The following is a 19,376-nucleotide window of genomic DNA, read 5'->3' on the forward strand; positions in this document are numbered from 1 at the left end:
GGGTGTAATTTTCGAGGCTGAATTCAAAATGTGACCAATCTGTGGAGGCGTCATAGTCGAAAACCTGAAGGATTCTCCCATAGAAATAATCGGAAAAATGAATCGAATTGACACATATTTTGGGGTAGGAACACATAAAATTTATATTTCTAAATTTGTTAATAGTTAAATGGAGTAACAAGTGGGAGTACAAGCCATTTTTCAAGAGGGGGAAATGGAGGAAGGGGTCTGTATGCTCATTGGCGAGTCCATACCTCTATTGGTTCAGTCATTACTCCAAGGTTCACCTCAACATAACTTGACGGTCTTGTCGTTCAGATGAATAGAAAAAAGGTTTACCGCTAAATTGAACCAAAGAAGTGTCAAAATTCAATTCATTATTTTGGTCTTCTGATATTAAAAGGGTTAATTTTTAAAAAGATAAAATTTCTATTTATAGCCAGCTTACCTTCTTTTATTTCGGAACCAACTTTGACCAGTAACTCAAGTCCAACTCCGTTTTTCAACTTGTCATCAGATTTTGTTCTACCTGCTCCTAATGACTGGGCTATTCGAGCACATTCCATGGCATCTATTGTTGATATTGTACCTAAAATATAACCAACAAAGTAACGGCAAGGATCAATTTAATAATCTCGAGAAGCATTCATTCACCAAACTGCCGAATCCGAATTCCAAATCAAATATTGACATAATGCCCATATAGTCATGATATAATAATAAACAAGGCACTTGTTACTAATAAAAAGTATCGGTAAAGTCTTCAATTTGAATAATCTCGATCAACACTCGTTACAAGTACCTGCCAAAACCCCAATTTCAAATCAAATCTTGATAAATGGCAATAAATAGACAGTCTGTATATATACAATACTAACAATGGTAAGCATTGTTGCGTGTATTAGATGTCAAGCAATATTTACAAGAATCAAGGCATAGACTAACGTGGTTATCATTTTTACACACACCTATAAGCGACATATATAGAGTATAAATTTATTCTAATGTCATCATCAGTTCCACAAAAATTTGATAACTTTTCTCTCGATTGAAGAAGTATACAGTCTTTTTTTGGATTATGTATAGGTACAAACATACTTGTTTCTAGAATCTATTCATCAATATTCATCGAGTTGAGAATTTCCAATACACGCAGATCAAGATATTCTAGAACAGTTTGCTTTATGAATAATTGGATGCTAATAAATGATTCTTTTTGGGCAGCTCTTAAAGGAACAATATGTGACATTTTCGGGGGTTGAATTTAGTCTTGAATATATGTAACTAGTCTTCAGAAGTACTAGAAATGTATGAAAATCGCATAGTTCCTTTAATAATATTTCAAAGTAGGGATTTTATTCACTGTTTCTATATGTCTTATATATATCACAGAGTACCTTAACTTAACGAGTCGTCATTTTAACATTCATAACTCTTGACACATGGATTTGAAGGTTAAGATTTCCACGGAAAGCTGTGAACACTATACTGATTGGCTTGGCTAAAATATTCCCGTTTCTGAGACTGAAGAATGACTGGTAACAAAAATGGCACATCTGTCCCTTTAACATTATCTCAGTTGCAAAATCTAAGATCTAAAAAGTTTTCTTCTCATTTCCCAAGATAACTACTGTGGTACCTCGCAAAATAATTCAAGCCACACCAAATTCTTACCAGACAGTCTGCTTTTAATCGGTGTTTTGTGTTGAGCTTTAGGCAGAAGATGTGAAATATCACCCTTTGTACACAACTTTTCAGCAAAGTTTTCTGCTACTCCTTGAGCTTCACACATAGCACAGAATTTCTTTAAAGCTGTACCATCAGTCAGTGTCCGTTTAATCTTTTCTTTTCCATTTTCTATAGTCTCGACTTGACCAATAGATAATAAAAGTTGTCCACCTGCAAAATACTTGGATTAAATACAAACTATAAAATTCAAAGCGATCACAAAAATAATACACATGTGCTTTAATAGATAGTTTCGAGATTAACATAATAAGCCACGCCCCCCTAGTAATGTTTTTTGGTAATCGTCAGTGTCTCTAAAGGTTTGTTAATTTAAGAGTGGAAGACTGTGTAGGGCCCAAAGAGTGAGGCAACGAACCACTTATAGTAATAAATCAATCATCTAAAATTAAATCTAGAGATATTTTAGATAGGAATAACCAACCACTGGCTAATATTCATAATATTAAAATGAATTAGCCATAAATAACCGGTAATTCCAAGGTAAGGCTAGAATGTATTATATATGAGAAGAAATTTACTTAAGTTTTATTACCCAATTGTTCAACAAGCTCATTGATATCTTGAGGACCGTCACCATGTAAACACTCAATAGCTTCTATAACCTCTAGAGCGTTACCAATCATTCTACCAATAGGGGAGTTCATGTCAGTTATAACAGCTGATGTCTTTATATTCATTCCCTTACCAGCCTGTACCTAAAACAACAATAAAACTTGCAGTTTCAATCTTAATTCGAACCCTCGTCGTAAAGTCACATGCATCACATCATACGCCGCAAGTCTTTTTGTAGCAAAGATTTTGATCCAGGAGATTACCAGACATGAATAGCATATCGTTAGGTAGAATATCGACCACCAGAAATATTAATCTTCGTTCTGCGTATTTTAAAGTAATTGGTTCCATGTCGCTATTTTTAGAAATGGGTAAACTTACCATACGATCTGCTAAAATATGTGCCTTCTCCACAGTTTCACAGAAAGCACCTTTACCAGCTTTGACGTCTAAAACTAGAGCGTTCACATTCTCAGCAGCCTTTTTGGAAACGATAGAGGCTAGAACAATGGTATAATGATGAATAAATTGGCGATCAAATTAGTCAATGTACAATGTAAACAGTACATTAGGTGTACACCCACCATGTGTACACATACCCTCTAAGTGTACACGATACAATATGTACAATTTCCAGGATTTAATGGTAAAAGTGAAAAACAAGGCCACAAGGGGTATGGTATGGTATTGTATTGTATTGTATTGTATTGTATTGTATTGTATTGTATTGTATTGTATTGTATTGTATTGTATTGTATTGTATTGTATTCTATTGTATTCTATTCTATATATACCTGCTATTAAACCTATGTGGTCAACGGTTCCTGTTACATCACGTGATTTATATAAAACACCATCTGCTGGACATAAATTGGACGTCTGCCCGACGATACAACAACCAACGCTTCTTAATATGTCCACCATTTGATCTGTTTTTATGGCAACCTGAAATCCTGGGATGGATTCTACTTTGTCTAATGTGCCACCAGTGTGTCCAAGACCTCTTCCAGATATCATTGGAACCTGACGGTACAAATTATAAAATTTATTAAACTACTAAAATTCAAAGGATGTTCCACTTTCTAAAGATTTACCTCTAGAAAGTTATATATTAGATTTATATTTATAAATTTAGATACCAGCATCCAACTCAAATCATATCAATTTAACGTGTACAGAATACATGATAATTGTGTGAAATATAGTTGACTACTGCGTTGATAAGGGAAGACTTCTACTAGTAACCTGTTGGTTCTTATCTCGTTCGGTATGTGTATGCCTTAATCAGTTGACCCTGAATAAGTCATCTTTCCCTAATCATTCTAGTCCACCGGGCTGTAAATCGGTACGGGTAATTCAGGAAAGAAAAACACCAAGCGTTATCGTTCGACGTCCAAGCAAATAGCATTAGCACGTAAATTCAAATCCTCTAACTGGGAGGATTTTTATCTCTGATGTCAAACTTGCCTTCAAACTACACGCTGCTAAAGCTGGGGCCAAAACAAGACTAATTTTATCTCCAACTCCACCAGTACTATGTTTATCAACCAATGAACCGTTCCATTCCTCCGGCCATTTTAATGTGTCCCCTGAATTCATCATGACATTTGTTAAATGTGTTGTTTCTGTCACTGTCAGATCATTGAGTAACATGGCCATCAGCATGGCGCCTAAAAGAAAAAAAAAATGGAAAATTTCATATTAATATTCTGTAGCAATATATAATAGTGAAAATAATGAAGTTTTACGTCCTTGCTAAATGGGCTGATGGAGATAGATGATGAATACTACTATGTTGTTGCGGCGTCAGCCACCTGAAGCTGGTCAATCTCAACTGTTGTGGAGGAGATTCGAAACGAAGCGCCATGCAGGATTATTATTGTTAAAAGTATTACGGGTTGTCGATATCTAGTTTGATTGATCTATATCAACACAAACTCCGAAAATGTCATCTGTATCTAATTAGAACAATTGATTTAGTACATTTTTGGATGCTATTGCAAAACATGATTAATTATTTTTTTTTAACTTAAATATGAGAATACTCTTTTCAACCTCTGCGAGACATTTTTGTTTTTTAAAATGGCTATTTGTTTCATATATGTTTATATATTATATGTATATAAAAACTGTTTTCTACAACTAGGCAATTCATTTGAAATTTATAACCTATAATCAACGATAAAGGAACACCACTGAGTCATCTTAATTTATTATATCGTATTTTACCCATATCATTTGTAAATGGAGCAAATCAGAACTGATAGTTTTAGAATGACTTTTCATTTATAAAAATATATTTAAGGCTAAATTTGGCAAGGCTACATTTATTACAAAAAAAAAATTCCCTTTCATTAACTTTCTACTGAAAATTGTCCTCTGTCAAACAAAACTAATATGAAAATGATACGTATTCGTATTTATCTTATATCAGTGCAAAGTCTTCATGACAGGAGCAACTACTAATGTGTTAATCGACGAAAGTAGGGCGAGGACAGTGGCTCGATCTACCACACAATATATTTTTATAGCCTGTGCTATTGAATTTGTCATTCCGATTCGGGAAGGCTAATGCTTCTTTCCTGGAAAAATTTGCCTCATTGCACACTGAATGCCATGGCGTTGCCCGTTTTAATTAGTTCAATTAGGTGCAGAAGATGAGGGCGTAAAACTGCAGTCAGTTTATATCATTTTTGAAAAGAGTTTTTGTTCCTACATTATATTGTAATAAATAATTATATGTTATGTTATGTTTATATTATGTTATATTGTAATAAATAATTATATGTTATGTTATGTTTATATTATGTTATATTGTAATAAATAATTATATGTTTATATTATGTTATATTGTATATAAGTAATTTCAAATACTTAAAACATGGTATTCTGGATTTATTAAACCATTATATAAAGAAATTTGGCATGCATTGACTAGATTTTGTGAATTTTAAGTAAAGGCCCTACATATGCAATTATATATCGTGGAAATGAAGGACATTTTTACTTCCTTTATCATGAATATCACAGGGAATATTGTGTGCAAAAAAGGACTTGTTTAAGCTAACGCTTTGGAACGAAGTGCATAAAGGTGTGGCTTTTAAGAATATTTCATAACACAATACTCTACAGTATATTATATACATTGGTTATAAATTTATATCGATATGCAATTGTTTAAATTTGGCTACCAAGAAAAAGACAAAAATCTTACCGATTTGTACTCCTTCTGCTTTGTCCTGGACCACAGCATCGATAAAATCTTGGATGTCCTGTTTGGACAATTCTTCTTTATTCCTTTTCTTCATAATTAACTGTGGAATTGTTAAATGGTCTGCCATGACGACGATTTAATTACACTAGGATCACAGTTTCATTCACGATGAAGTAGTAATTCTTGAAACAGATGGCGTCACGTATCTAAATTCTCTTTTTAATGTGACCCACTTTTTGCTGATCTGTTTACTGCTAAACTAACTGACTTACTTTGTCCAAGAATATACTTCAGATGTTTGAAGGTTTACAGAGCTGTATGTATTGTGATGTTCTATCGATAGCCTATATTGTTAACAGTCGAAGGAATTCTATTTATATCTGATGTCGACTTGACCTATCGTAATCGGTGTACATGAATATAGAAATAAATTCGTATATGAATGTCCACTTGCCTATTCTTAATTGGTGTATAATACTAATTCTTTGAAGTCGAAATGCCTTTCGCCAACAGTGTAATATATTAATAGATAAATTCGTATAAACTAATATAGTAATATTACACAGCTACATATTTCCAGCATATCCACTGATGATTGAATTACACTAAACATAACATCCGGAAACAGTTCAAGTATGCATGATCACTCTCTTCTTTTATCCAAAGTTATATATACAATTAGAAACATAGTGCGACTTGAATGATATTATAGTGCAGGTCTATGCTCTAGCGTCCCAGCTCCTGTGTATATATGAAGACTTCTTTACAAATACTAACTACGTTATTTGTTCTCCTTAACGTAGTTAGTTAAGATTCAAATATACATACGAGATGTAAGATGGAAAATACTGGAACTGTGGAATTCTATTATTCCACTCATATTTATACTCATTTGAGAAAATTAATTATTATTTTTAATGAAACAAGTGTTGAATTATTTTGGTGGTTAATCATTTATATAAAATATTGGATGACCACGATCAAAACGAATTAATTCAGTCCAGTATGTTACAAACATCAAATTTACTTTTTTAAAAGTTTTTTATCAGCATATTGAACTCTTGAACTTGATCTAAATTTCACCTGTATCGATTCTCTCAAATTAATATTAGTATAACATTACCATGCAAATCGCAATAATAGGTTATGGTAACCTGCTCTCAAAGTATGATATGACGGTGAATAATTGGTTGGAGAGAGAGATTGTATAGAAGAGTAATACTATATCATATCATTACAATTTACTACAATAAACTGAATTACTAAGCTATGTTTTCATTTTAATTTCATAAAACATCATATTATCTTTAACTATGATAGAAATTACATAGAACTGTTAAGACAATTTTATACTCAACTGTTACTAACATTTTATCTTGTTTTATTTTTTCGTCAATAAAGTTACAGAACGGTTGGGTAGGTAGGTAGATGACAAGTTAAAGTTACAGAACGGTGTCCAGAACATTATATTTCCCTTTATGTTTATTGTCAGAAAATTTGCGGAAGAGTGTTAAATGTCCAGAACATATTATAATGCCATGTTTATTGTCACAAAAGTTACAGTCCCGTACATAACATTATGTTTATTGTAAAATAATTACAGTATGATGTTACGGTCACGAGAATTATTTAATGTGTTAATTATAACGAAAATATTATTATGTTTACGGTTATTTGTTTTGCACCATTATTATAATAGGAAATTACAGTAAAATATCTTAAACTGCACAAACTTATAAATGTATGGGAGGTAACCGTTTTTAAAAATATAGACTGGATGAGAATAACCATTGTGAAGGCAAAGTTACGAAGAGTCAAAGAAAAAGGAAAGAAAGTTATTTGCATTGCTAGGCAGTTTATCCATCTGTTGTATGTATGTATAAAGTAATAGGAAGAAAACTATGTAGGTCCTATCTCTTAGCATGAACATATAAGATCTAAAGTCTCAAACTTGGCCATCAAGTGTATATAATCATTAGTTGGACTTACAAGGTGCCGTGACTAAAGAATATAACCTGTATAAAAAAAATATTCATTAAACTACGTAATTATTGAAAAACGCTTCTTAGCGATTATTACTTAGTTTTGGGATTCTATCGTATAGTTTTGACACCAGGTAAGTCCACAGATGAACAATGACTCATTTTGGCCAAATTTAAAAAAATTCAATTTTTTGGCCATCTTCAAAGTTAGTATACCTTTAAAATAAAGAACGATAATATAATGTAAGTATACTCAGTTTATATAGTTTAATGGTGGAATTAACAGGTACATGTGCAATTATCTAAACGGAATTTGTTTCTTTATGATGCAAGTGACCCTTTCCCACCTCTACTACGTGCTGTGATTTTATATTATTTCAAAACAAAAGTCTTTTATAAGAAAGGCTGATAAAAGAACAATATACACTAATCTTATTTTGTTAGTAAAAGATTTTTTGGATAATTACGATGGGTTTGGTATTTCTGAATATCTCTAAAGAAGGTCTTTCTTCTTCAAGATTGCGAACAGTGTCGACAGTTTTTATTGACTGACCATGTTTCTTATATTTCAATTTTTGTTATTAGGATTATGTGTAGAGTATATTGAATCCCATGCCAAATTATGTAAACCAGCATCTCGATCGTATATGTGGAGAGAAGGATATGATACACCTGTTAATTATAATGATAATGAATTGAATTGTGGTGGATTCGGGGTAAGTGTGATTTTATGAACTAAACGTAACGTTTATTAGGTAATATTGAGATGAATTGAAAGTTGTATAACACCAAATTCATGCTTTAGTCAAAAGGGTATCAACATGACAAACCCAGAGTGCATGGTATCAGGTATCCTTAAGGGCGAATGATATGCCCTGCTTCGCGAATGAAAACCTTTGTATAACAAATATGTAACAAATAGTAGGCTATTACACACGGTCATTGAGCGAAAACTTCAGAAAGCTTAAGGTTATAAAATATATCACATTCTAGCACTGTTTACGATAAATATTCATAATGTAATGTCAGCACTGTAACAGAAACTTCTGCCACGGTGCAAATCTGTAAAATATTTGCTATTGTATTAATTGACACTTCTTGTAAAAGTCGAGTCGTCTGGTTGTTGGAATGAGAAAACCTGAAGATGGGGTGTAGGCTAATAGCATGACTGTCTTAATCAACCCAATAATACAGAAATAAAATTGTAACAGGTAAAATTTTCTGCATCTATTTATCCTAAGTGTATCATCGAAATTTCACTGGAAAACAGTTCTTGATGTTTAATTCACAGAAACAATGGAGTAACCTGGACGGCCAGTGTGGTGTTTGTGGAGATAGCTGGGAAGAAAAGATACCACGATCTAATGAAGCTGGTGGTACTTATGGACTGGGAATCATTGTGGAAGAGTATAAACAAGGGGGCATTTTAGAAGCTGTGGTTCAAGTAACTGCGAACCATAAAGGCTATTTTGAGTTCAGAATTTGTCCAACTAATGATCCAAAGAAGAGAGCGACTCAGAAATGCCTGGATCAGTACCTCTTGAGACAGATCAATGGCGAGACTAAGTAAGACATCTTGATCACTATTCCGTTCTTCCCTTACCAGCTTACCAGCATGTTTCCGAGTAGCGCGATTAACTTCCATTTCAAAATTGATACGTGGTAAATAGCCATTGCCCGATTTTAGGTGTTGGTGTCGATGATCAACTGCTCTTGCATTTATTTATAAGACTTTTTTTTTGGCCCACAGGAATTGATTTATACCATTCAAAATTAGTTTCGTCTTCAAACATCGAATTATTTGCCACATTTCTTGACCTTTGGGATAATATGAACAGTATGGTATACTTCGTTAATATAGAACACATTTCTATTGATCCAATATAGCCTACCTCTATAATACCACACGCATTGGTGCTACCGGGCTACCTTTTATTCTTTCTGTTCTATTCAAATTTTCAGTCGACGTGTGAGTTTATGTACTTCAAGAAAACGATATGACGTCACTATTGCGAAACCCAAGCATATCCCATCAAAACTCGAAAAGTATTTGTTCTATTTAAATAATATAACCATTTTGATTTCAGATTTGATTTACCGAAGCACAATGGTAATTTTACTGTAAAACTGGAGCTACCACAATACTTAACCTGTAAACATTGTGTTTTACAATGGCGATACCATACAGGTAGGCTGTAGCAACAAACTAGAAACAAAAACCCTTATTGTCCCTTCCTTTTCTTTCTGTTCTTCCTCTTTCCCAATCACCCTTTGTCCTGTTGGGAAAGGGTGAAATAGACAGGAGTGTAATGGTAAGGATAGATATGGATGAAGGGCGAAAAAACAAGGTGCGATATGGGATGGGGCGAATACGGAAGGGGGGATAATTATGTGAAGACACCAACAAGGCCACTTATAGCATGACGCTAAACATTGTTATATGAAATGAAATGAAATGAATGGATTTTTTTTCGATTTCCAACTGTCTCGGGATCTTTAACGTGCACAGCCTGTAGCACACGGGGCCTTGGTTTAAACATTGTTAAAGACAATTGTTTCCCCATTGCACACTGTATGAAGTTGCCAATTTAAATTGTTGCATTGTTGAATATCGTATTATCCAAATGTCTTTTCAATCAATTGTATAACTAGTTCTTTAACTTTATTTACTTTAGCTAGACAAGTAAATTACAATTAAAAACTAGGTTACATACAGTTAAATGACGCTATATAAAAAGATAAAAATTTAATATATGATATTGGGGTGATAAGCAAGCCTATAATACTGTCTATGTTCTTCGTCGAGCTATTCCCCTTAAAGTGACTAAAATGTGAAGAATTGACTTGTGATTGTAACTGAGAATACGTTTTCACTGATAGTGTTAATTGGATATGCTTAGATTATTTGCGACTGTTGCAAGTTTCCGTTGGGCAATGTTTTTTGATATTTTTGATTATATATAATATATATGTCTAAGGTAAAATTTGTGAGGTTTTACTGCAAAGAAACTTTATACTGAATACTTTTGATAGGATTTTTAAGAATGACCAAACCAGATATCTGCCATGCTCTTTTAGCAACAGCGTACGACGTTTAACACATCTAATGATGGTATCCGCGGAAAGAACTGGGGCATTCCTTTAATTGCTCTCGCTTTTCATATAGCACACACAACAAAGTTTACAATACGAAATTTTAAACAATCAAGATACTCAAACCAAATAGCATATCCTAAGAAGAATCTCAAGTAGGTTTCACAATAAACACGCTTTTCAAAATTTCTAGTTCAAGGGAGGTAATATTAGGGTATAAAGACCTGTCTAAAGAATAGGCTACGACAATCATAAAAATGTTCTTGCATTAAAGAGATACTACCTCTTAAAATGAACATAAATTTTTAACTTCTCAAACTTGGTTCATAAAACACCAACGGACCACCTGCAGAAAGGGGATGTCAATCAGCGTAAATAAGCAGTTAGGCCTACTCTGGGTGAGAGTCACTGAAGTAGACAATAAGGTTGGTTGGTTGGTAGATGACAAGTTAACGTTCGCTTCCAGCGGATGCTGATATCGCAAACTAGGTAGTTGTTGGTAGTCGTAGTTGGATTGGTTCAAATTGGATGATGCTGTACTGTTGCTGTTACCTCGTAAGATCTGGTCGGGTCGAATGAAATGGTGGTGAAATTCGGCCCAGGGTGGTGTGGCGTGAGTCCCTCGATCTTCTTCCAAACTCGTTCTGATCATGGTAATTCTTGTTGATTGGTAGTCGTTGGTTGGGTTTGGTTTGGTCAGATTATCTGATAACTGTTCGTAGAAAATAACCTCATTGTCAATCTTTATAGCTCTGAAATTAGGTCAGGGTCATGATAAGTCACTCATGTACTCCATGATATTAACTTCCTTAAAAGAAACAGACGCTCTTGATTCAATCGAAATTTGCATATGAATGCTAGGTTAGACAGATTTGTTTGAAACTTGATATTGTTATACACATTACAACTTACAAGGCTGTAGTGCTCTTCAAGTTAAAATGAGGCAAAGAAGGGTCTAGGTCTATAGCCGCGTTTAGACAGCCACAAATTATCTAGACCGAGTCTTGGCAGTGTAAACGCGGCTTATGAAATCATTGGAAAAAAGACAAATCTTGTCGATTCAACGATCATCGTTACCTCCATTACGCTACGGTCTTGGATCTCTTTACTAATACGATATGCGCAAATCTCCTGCTCTCTGTCGTGTGAGTGTATGCCTATATGCCATTCGAAATTTTGCTGCTAAATGTTTTTAATGTTAAATGGTGTTTTGATGATGCAAATTGAAGGTAGTAAGAAATATTTCCTCTCCGAAGTGGACCTTTGGTCGACACATACAAATTTATGGCTCACGACACATGTAAATATTATATTTCAGGTAATTCGTTCGGATGTTTTAACAGTAACACAGAGTCGTGCTGTATTGGATGTGGACCAAAACAGGAAGAATTTTACTCTTGTTCAGATATAGCTATAACCACTACAGGGAAAACCGGACTCAAAGTCTTTCCTGGTCCTAAACCGGATAACACAGTCAAACCAGCCGACCCCAAACCTGTCACATCCCGCCCATGGTTAAAGCCTTTGATCACCAAACCCACTAAAAATCCTTGGTACCAACCTAAACGCACCACTAAACGAGCAACTGAAATGTCAACAACCACTGCTCATCCTATCAGAAGAACAACTACAGAAGCTATACCTTACAAACGTCCAATCAATGAAAATACTATTCCCAAAAATGTAGACGAATGCTTTGATTTCTGTTTCAAATTCTGTACCAGAAATGGAAAATGTCCTCCGTATTGTGATGATTGTTTTCGATTTTCATATCCAAAATAAAGTTGCTATCATCCTGTACGTTTATCTTGTTTTCAAGAAGCATTATCTATGCATGTGACCTCTTTATTCTACTTCCGGGTTAGTGTTCTATGTGGTTTAACCAATTTATATGATGACTTCTTCGCATCGTTTGTTTGCAGAGAAAGTGCAGTTTTCGTTGAATGGAAATTGTTAAATATTGAGGTCAATTTGAATTGTAAACTTCCCTTTAGTAAAGAATCTCTTGTTCAAGTATAGTTATTTATCTACCCACCAAATATTTTATACCCCTAGAAAGCTCCATTACAACATGTACTGTGTCGGGGAAGGGAGACATGGTTATACATTCTGATTACTACCTAGTCGACTGGGTTCTAAGTGAAGAAGTGCGGTTGAACTGTGCTTTAGCCCTGAGTTGGATGTAACCAATTCCTTCTAGATTGCTACAACCGGCACAGCACATGGTATAATAGAGATCATGATCATGATGGTCTTATAAATGATGGATACAAGAATGAATGATTCTCTGACTGAGATGGAAACATGAAGAATACAGGTGACAATGTTTGGGACGCTCTTTACAAAGGGTCTCAGAATATTCATTTGCGAGTAGGCCTTCGCCCAAGCGCTCTTTTACTCTTTTCATTTGGCCTTGAAAAATCTTCAAGTGTAGGCTACTGACGTCATACCAGTTGAGATTTGATAACATCATTGTACCTTTATAGTACTATTGTAGTACACTGTAAATTAATAGGTAGATTCCTTTATGTGCCAGTATGTTTTACATATTGACACATCGTGACCGTATTTCATTTACTTGAAGGGGTGTAGCTGTCTATTTTTTTCATCTGAAAAAATTACTATTATAACCTTACCGAATGAAATAATAACAATATAATCTAAGTGACCACTTTGTTATATCGGCGATATCTGCATAGGAGAATGATGCAGCGTTTCCCGACGTAGAACTGTTTTTTTAATATATACAATTCCAGGTAAATTAGGCGTGGTTAGAGCAGAGCTCTTTTTCGGGAGAATTCCAGCAGTCCTTATCACTTTGTAGAAGAGCATAATCTTTGTTCGGGTTTCACCATACATATAATCAGAATATATCATTGAGCTGTAGGCCTACAGATAAATATAAATAGATATCTGATAACAGCATAAGATAATTGGAAACTATCTTCACTTCAGCACATAGATTATAGATGACTTTTATTTAATTCCAGACAAATCTTGTGCCAGAATACCATTCTAAAAAGTGGCGTAAAATGTAGAGTAAACCACTGTATCCCTTTAATAAAAGTGATTCACTCCGACATCAATTCATAATATTTGTCAAGTAATTCTAATTATAAGGTCAATTATTAGCCACGACTTCCAGTACAGACTCACTTTAAATGGCTTCATTTGATCAGTACTTTTTCACATTGAATGAATGAAAGAAAGAAAGTGATACAGCAATCCTCAGATAATTAGATAATGTTCCACAGTTAGAATTAAACGCTTGAATTCTGCCATGTCCCTTTAGCAACGGTACGATGATTACTTACATCTATACATGATCATTATCGTGTAACTTTGCTCAAGGAACATGGACGTCCGCAGACTTGATTAAGTAGATGATGCATGGCTGTAATAAATAGTATCCCATCTTTAATTCTTGCGATCGTTTGAATACTCTATGACGACCTTGAATAATGGTCGACCAAGCCATTCTGGTAATCTAGGAGAAACCCTGTTTCAAATTCTTTAAGACAAGATTCACTTGAAATATATAATAGATTGTCGATCGTATGATCTTTGGTATTTTCCTTTCAACGAATCTAAGCATCAAAAAATTCTTCTGTTAATAAATTTTTTGTGTCTTACTTTTTGCATTGTTTTACATGCCCTATTTTATGGTATGATATGTTGCAATATTGGAGTTTTGTTATTTGAAGCCGGTCCCTATACAGGACATAATATTCTTTATTTTTAGAAATTTGTCATACCTTTGAATTTAGCACTGTAAATTGCCAAAAAAATAATCAATAGGAAAAAGTGAAATTTCCCACTCCTACAAGGATAGGGGGGTCAATTATTGGAAGGTTGTTTGTTGATTTTGACCAGGATATTCAATTGCTGTATTATATTAATATTTTAAATAGAAATGACAAACTTCTGAGAATCAGACAGGATGAGGATGTGATAATTGAATAAAAAAAATCGTGTTTTGAGTACAAAATCTGAAACACAATGCATCAAAATTTCTCATTTATTGACAATATTTACAAAATTAAAGTCTTTTCAAGTCTGTTCGTCTATTAAATTGCAGAGAGTGTAGGAAAACACATAATTATAGTTTATTCTTAAATAAACATTTGAGTATGAGTAAGACCCACTTTGTTTAATTGTGGTCATTGTTGAAGATTGACAATGAAATATTCTTGTTAAGGTACTTCTCTACAATTGCTGAGTCAGAATAGAAAAAGATAAGTAATACCGGGTCAATATTTGCTTTAAATCATGCATACATTAGATTGGGTATAAAAGAGGGTCTTTACAGGGATACATCCTTGGTCCTTCATTCTATATACAACCAACAACGACCTTTGGTGTGCTTTTAAATATACCACCATGGCTGGCTATTTCATGAGCTTTTATATTTTCGCCATGTTATTTGAAGGAATTTTATCTCATGGAAGAATGAATGATCTTCCAGGAAGAAGTTCACTGTGGCGAGAATTTCCTAATGCTCCCAAAAATTACAATGATATGGAAGTTTATTGTGGTGGATTGACCGTAAGTAACATTTCTTGTTTTTGATACTTTGATTAATTTGGGGACATTTCTGAGATCCTGGTATTCATATAGGATAATTATGTAACTGAATTTGGTATTATCATTTTACAATGTGATATTCTTAATATCATCGTATTTTTCAGTCGTAAAGAATAGGGATATGGCGCATATTTAATGAGAATATATCTGAATATTTTGCTCAGTGAATGGTAAAAATTGTAAAATCAGACTTCGTTTTTATAAATATTTATTTGTGGTATCTCTAAAATGTATGCATTTAGACATTAGGGAAAAATATTTCATCCATTATATTGCAGAATTTGTGGGATGTAAACGGTGGTAGATGTGGTGTTTGTGGAGATCCTTATCAGTCACCTATACCCAGAGATAATGAAGCTGGTGGAAAATATGGTCGTGGCATCATAGTTCGCACCTACCAACGTGGTCAAGCTCTCAAGGCAAAGATTCAACTGACGGCCAATCATGGTGGCTATTTTGAATTTAGAATATGCCCAACCAATAGTAATTTTATAAGAGCTACGGAGCAATGTATGAACCAATATGTTCTACGTACCAATCAGGGTTATACTTATCCTGTCAATAAAAATAACGACAACTACGAAATAGATGTGTATCTACCACAAACGCTAGTATGTAGCCAATGTGTGTTCAGATGGAAATACATTGCAGGTAAGAATAATTCAGTTTTTCATATCCAAACACCTTTTCTGATATGACAATCGCGATACATCGTCAGGCTAAAGCAATCAAAATTTTTATGTTCTCAAAATATTTTTTGATAAAAGTTTGCAATTGGGCTTTTACACCAATTATAAAATTTTAAAACCGCATTGAAATCTTTACGACCCAAAACATCAGCAAGAATAAATCGATACTTTTTGCCTTACCCTTACCGTGTTGAAAAATCTTCAGCACCAAGGGAAAGTGTTCCTATTCCTTGCATAACTTACCCCTTGCATCCCGGAAAGTAGGCTATATGACTGTATAGTCCCAGTTTTGTCTTCAATTTCTGTTTTCACAGAAATATTGCTGTTTTCTCTCTGTGTTTTAATTCTGTTACAGGATCTATAGTTGTGTTTAGCATTCCACATTACCGCTTACTTTGATCAGGCGAGATGGGATTTCACAGCTTACAGAACCACAATCTTATGTTTCATGTATGATTTTTTCATTTTTTCAGCACAAAATATAGGATACGGCAATAAACAAGAACATTTCTACAGTTGTGCTGATATATCCATAAATGGTGGTGGTGTCGTCACTTATAGTCCACCGATTACACAACGACGTACAACGCCTTATGTACCCCCGATTACACAACGACGTACAACACCTTATGTACCACCACCGATTACACAACGACGTACAACGCCTTATGTACCACCGATTACACAACGACGTACAACGCCCTATGTACCACATACACAGCGACCATATCCCATAGACAATCGAAAACCATGTGAAAATATTTGTATATTTTACTGTAGAATAGAGCAAAATTGTCCAGCTCTATGCAGAAACTGTCGCTTACCTCGTAGATAGTGAGTTGGTATAGTTAAACTCTGACAACGAAATGGTTTTGTTTTCAGATGTCGGGTTTCAAAAGCTATAGGAAATGTATAAAACCAAATGATTTGAGCCAATATCGTTCCTTGAAATTCGTTGGCTTGGGGCTTGATTCTTTTCTTATGAAGATACGGTGCCATTTTGTGGAAAATTACTACCATAACTTTGTTTGAAATAGTACTTTAGCTATTGAGGTTTTGTATTTAACACACTCACCCAAACAACCCAACCGGAAGTAAACAGATTATTTCCCATAAATCATTGAGCGTTATCTATTCTGAATTATTTTGTACTTCCGGCTGGCTCAGTTGTTGCAAGTAGGGTGTTTTTGGATTTAATATCAAGCCATTCAATTGTAGGTTATGCAAGGGATAGGTTGAATATATTTTGCTTTTAGATGGACTGTTGGTCTCAAAATAAGTTATTCTGTGATAGATATTTTATTTGTACATACTATTATGATTAAACACATGTAGCTCGCATCACTGTAAATTTATAAATTCATTGTGAATATATACGACTTTAATGTACTAATTATAAACATGATTCATTTTTTCCACTACTCTCATCCAAATATTCGGGTTGACAGCTGATGGTAGTCCGAAACTTGCTGACTCTATTTCAGTCTCTGGCTGGTGAAGCCGACAACTGTCAAAAGAACTATCAGAGGCCATAACAATACAATACAGCAATATTTTGGTAGCAGCGAAAGAACTTTTCATAAAAGGAATACGATTATGCAATACAGAAATACATTGGTTGCAGATAACGAACCTTCCATATGAACATTCGAATCCAATGGTCGATTTTAAACCCGGAAATTTTCCTATTATAAATATTCCTCTTCGCCAAAGTTAAAATATCCAATCGTAAACCTATCTCTGAACGCCGTTAAATATTCAACAATTGTGTACAAATCCAAACTGCTTGACACTGATTGGTGATAATTGGTCTAATCAGTTGGCATATTCTTGACCCCAGAGTTACTGTTTGTTCGGAATTACATGTACTCGTATATAATTTGGCAAAAATATTAACTTTGCAAAATAAATCTTGATTTTGAAGTTCCAATTTTTATGAGCCTCTGCATTTTTATTGTTTACAAATTTCATTGAGTAGAAGGGTAGAGCCCGAATATTTGTAGTATCTAGATGAGAGACAAAATGTGCCATTCCGTTCTTCAGTTGTGTGCGAGTTGCTATTTGCAACTTTTTTTGTATTAAAGGTTCGATTGCACCACATGGAAGATTATACAGCTTGGTTATCAAGTATAGTCATAGCCCGGATCATCTGGACATCTCATCATAATATTTGATCAAGATTCAAAAAAACTCATACCTTTTCTCTTATCCACCCTATTTGATTTCAACTTATCGTATACCACTTTTCAGCATTAAAATCGAGCATATATCATATTATACAAAAAGTCCTGTATTTGTATTCCTATATCTTTTTATGTCTGTAATGTAAAAGGAACGGGGTCCTATTGTTATTATCTCTTATTGAATAAATGTGAGAATTTGTTTATGTTGTTGTTTTTTCTTCTTTCTTACCTGTAAAATAAGTTTGATCACCGAAAGATTTTATTTCTGCATAAGAAAATGTTCTTGGTGTCAAGTGTATCTTGATCGACGGACATTTTAGGCAAGACAGAGTTTGGTGTGGGCGATGGGAAACAACTCTTGATAGTTTTGACTACTTCAGACTACACAGAATTTAATTAAAGTGATATCAAGTCGGATTCGGATTCGGGCTGATTCAATTTCAGCCCTCCACGTCATGTTTAAGAATATAAATAATTCGTACCAGTGGACATACCGATGGGATTCTCAAAATTAATAAGAACCATTTTAATTTTATAGCCTTTTAATTTTTTTTTTTTTTAGTTTTTTATTTTGTGCTTAAGGAATATTAACTTTCCAAGATTTGCCAAAAATCATATCCTAGAATAAAAAAGTAGCCAAAAATTTAGCCTTTTGGTTTAAGTCTAAAATATTATCAGAAAAATTATAGCTTGGGTGCTCTTTAAACCATTTTGTGCCTTTATTAATGACCACACCCACCGTGACGATTCTAAAAATAGACTAAAGGGAGGTTGATTAACTTCCGCTAATGATTAGCGCATGCGTAGGAAAATATGTCTGTCAGCAGTGTAAAAACACAATAATTTTATTATATTGAACGCTTTTTTGGCTTAAAAACGAAGTCCAGAGAGTCTGTATTCAGTGAAGCCGATACACAAGCGTATCTGTTTTACATTTACCTCATTAGAATCTTGCTAACTGGTCACATAGGGAAAAGATTTTCACTTTGATTTCGTATTGGTGACCAAAATGGCGACGGCTGCAGAAATTCGACAGCCGGAGCCTGTTTCGATGACAGAAGACATTGACATCGAGATAGATGAATCTACAGCAGGTATACACATTTGATATGTAATAATGTTTTAATATTCGTCCACGCCGGCATATAAAGTCAGACGTAAATTAAACATTTATTGGTGAAGATCTATGTCTATATAAATGTTTTTCTGCACAAAAATATTCAACATAAACTTTTCAACGTGTTTAAGGGTCCAAAGGAAAAGAAATATAGGCATCAGGTTTGATTATATTACACTCTTAAGTGGTTAACAGCACATCCTTCAAAAAGGT

General features: G+C 34.0%; 3 protein-coding genes across 3 annotated transcripts; 2 read left to right on the forward strand and 1 right to left on the reverse strand.

The window, feature by feature from the left end:
* Window positions 1–377: 377 nt before the first annotated feature.
* Window positions 378–5,870, reverse strand: LOTGIDRAFT_218516 (hypothetical protein; the record flags this gene model as incomplete). Its single annotated transcript, XM_009061269.1, has 7 exons — window positions 5,516–5,870; window positions 3,736–3,971; window positions 3,096–3,324; window positions 2,683–2,801; window positions 2,282–2,444; window positions 1,675–1,899; window positions 378–589 (listed from the first exon to the last, which is right to left on the reverse strand). The coding sequence occupies exons 1-7, from the start codon at window positions 5,640–5,642 to the stop codon at window positions 378–380; spliced, it is 1,311 nt and encodes a 436-aa protein (XP_009059517.1). The 5' UTR covers window positions 5,643–5,870.
* Window positions 5,871–8,057: 2,187 nt separating this feature from the next.
* On the forward strand, window positions 8,058–12,012 carry LOTGIDRAFT_96362 (hypothetical protein; the record flags this gene model as incomplete). Its single annotated transcript, XM_009061270.1, has 4 exons — window positions 8,058–8,213; window positions 8,789–9,063; window positions 9,585–9,685; window positions 11,909–12,012. Coding segments are annotated over 4 exons (636 nt in total), but the record flags the coding sequence as incomplete, so codon positions are not given.
* A 2,907-nt stretch (window positions 12,013–14,919) lies between these two features.
* LOTGIDRAFT_234127 (hypothetical protein) lies at window positions 14,920–16,698 on the forward strand (the record flags this gene model as incomplete). Its single annotated transcript, XM_009061271.1, has 3 exons — window positions 14,920–15,135; window positions 15,453–15,825; window positions 16,337–16,698. Exons 1-3 carry the CDS (start codon window positions 14,971–14,973, stop codon window positions 16,696–16,698), a joined length of 900 nt encoding a protein of 299 aa, XP_009059519.1. The 5' UTR covers window positions 14,920–14,970.
* Between the last annotated feature and the right edge of the window lie 2,678 nt (window positions 16,699–19,376).

The sequence above is a fragment of the Lottia gigantea genome (genome assembly GCF_000327385.1).
Source record: "Lottia gigantea unplaced genomic scaffold LOTGIsca_47, whole genome shotgun sequence".
In the NCBI taxonomy this organism is placed as follows: Eukaryota; Metazoa; Mollusca; class Gastropoda; family Lottiidae; genus Lottia; species Lottia gigantea.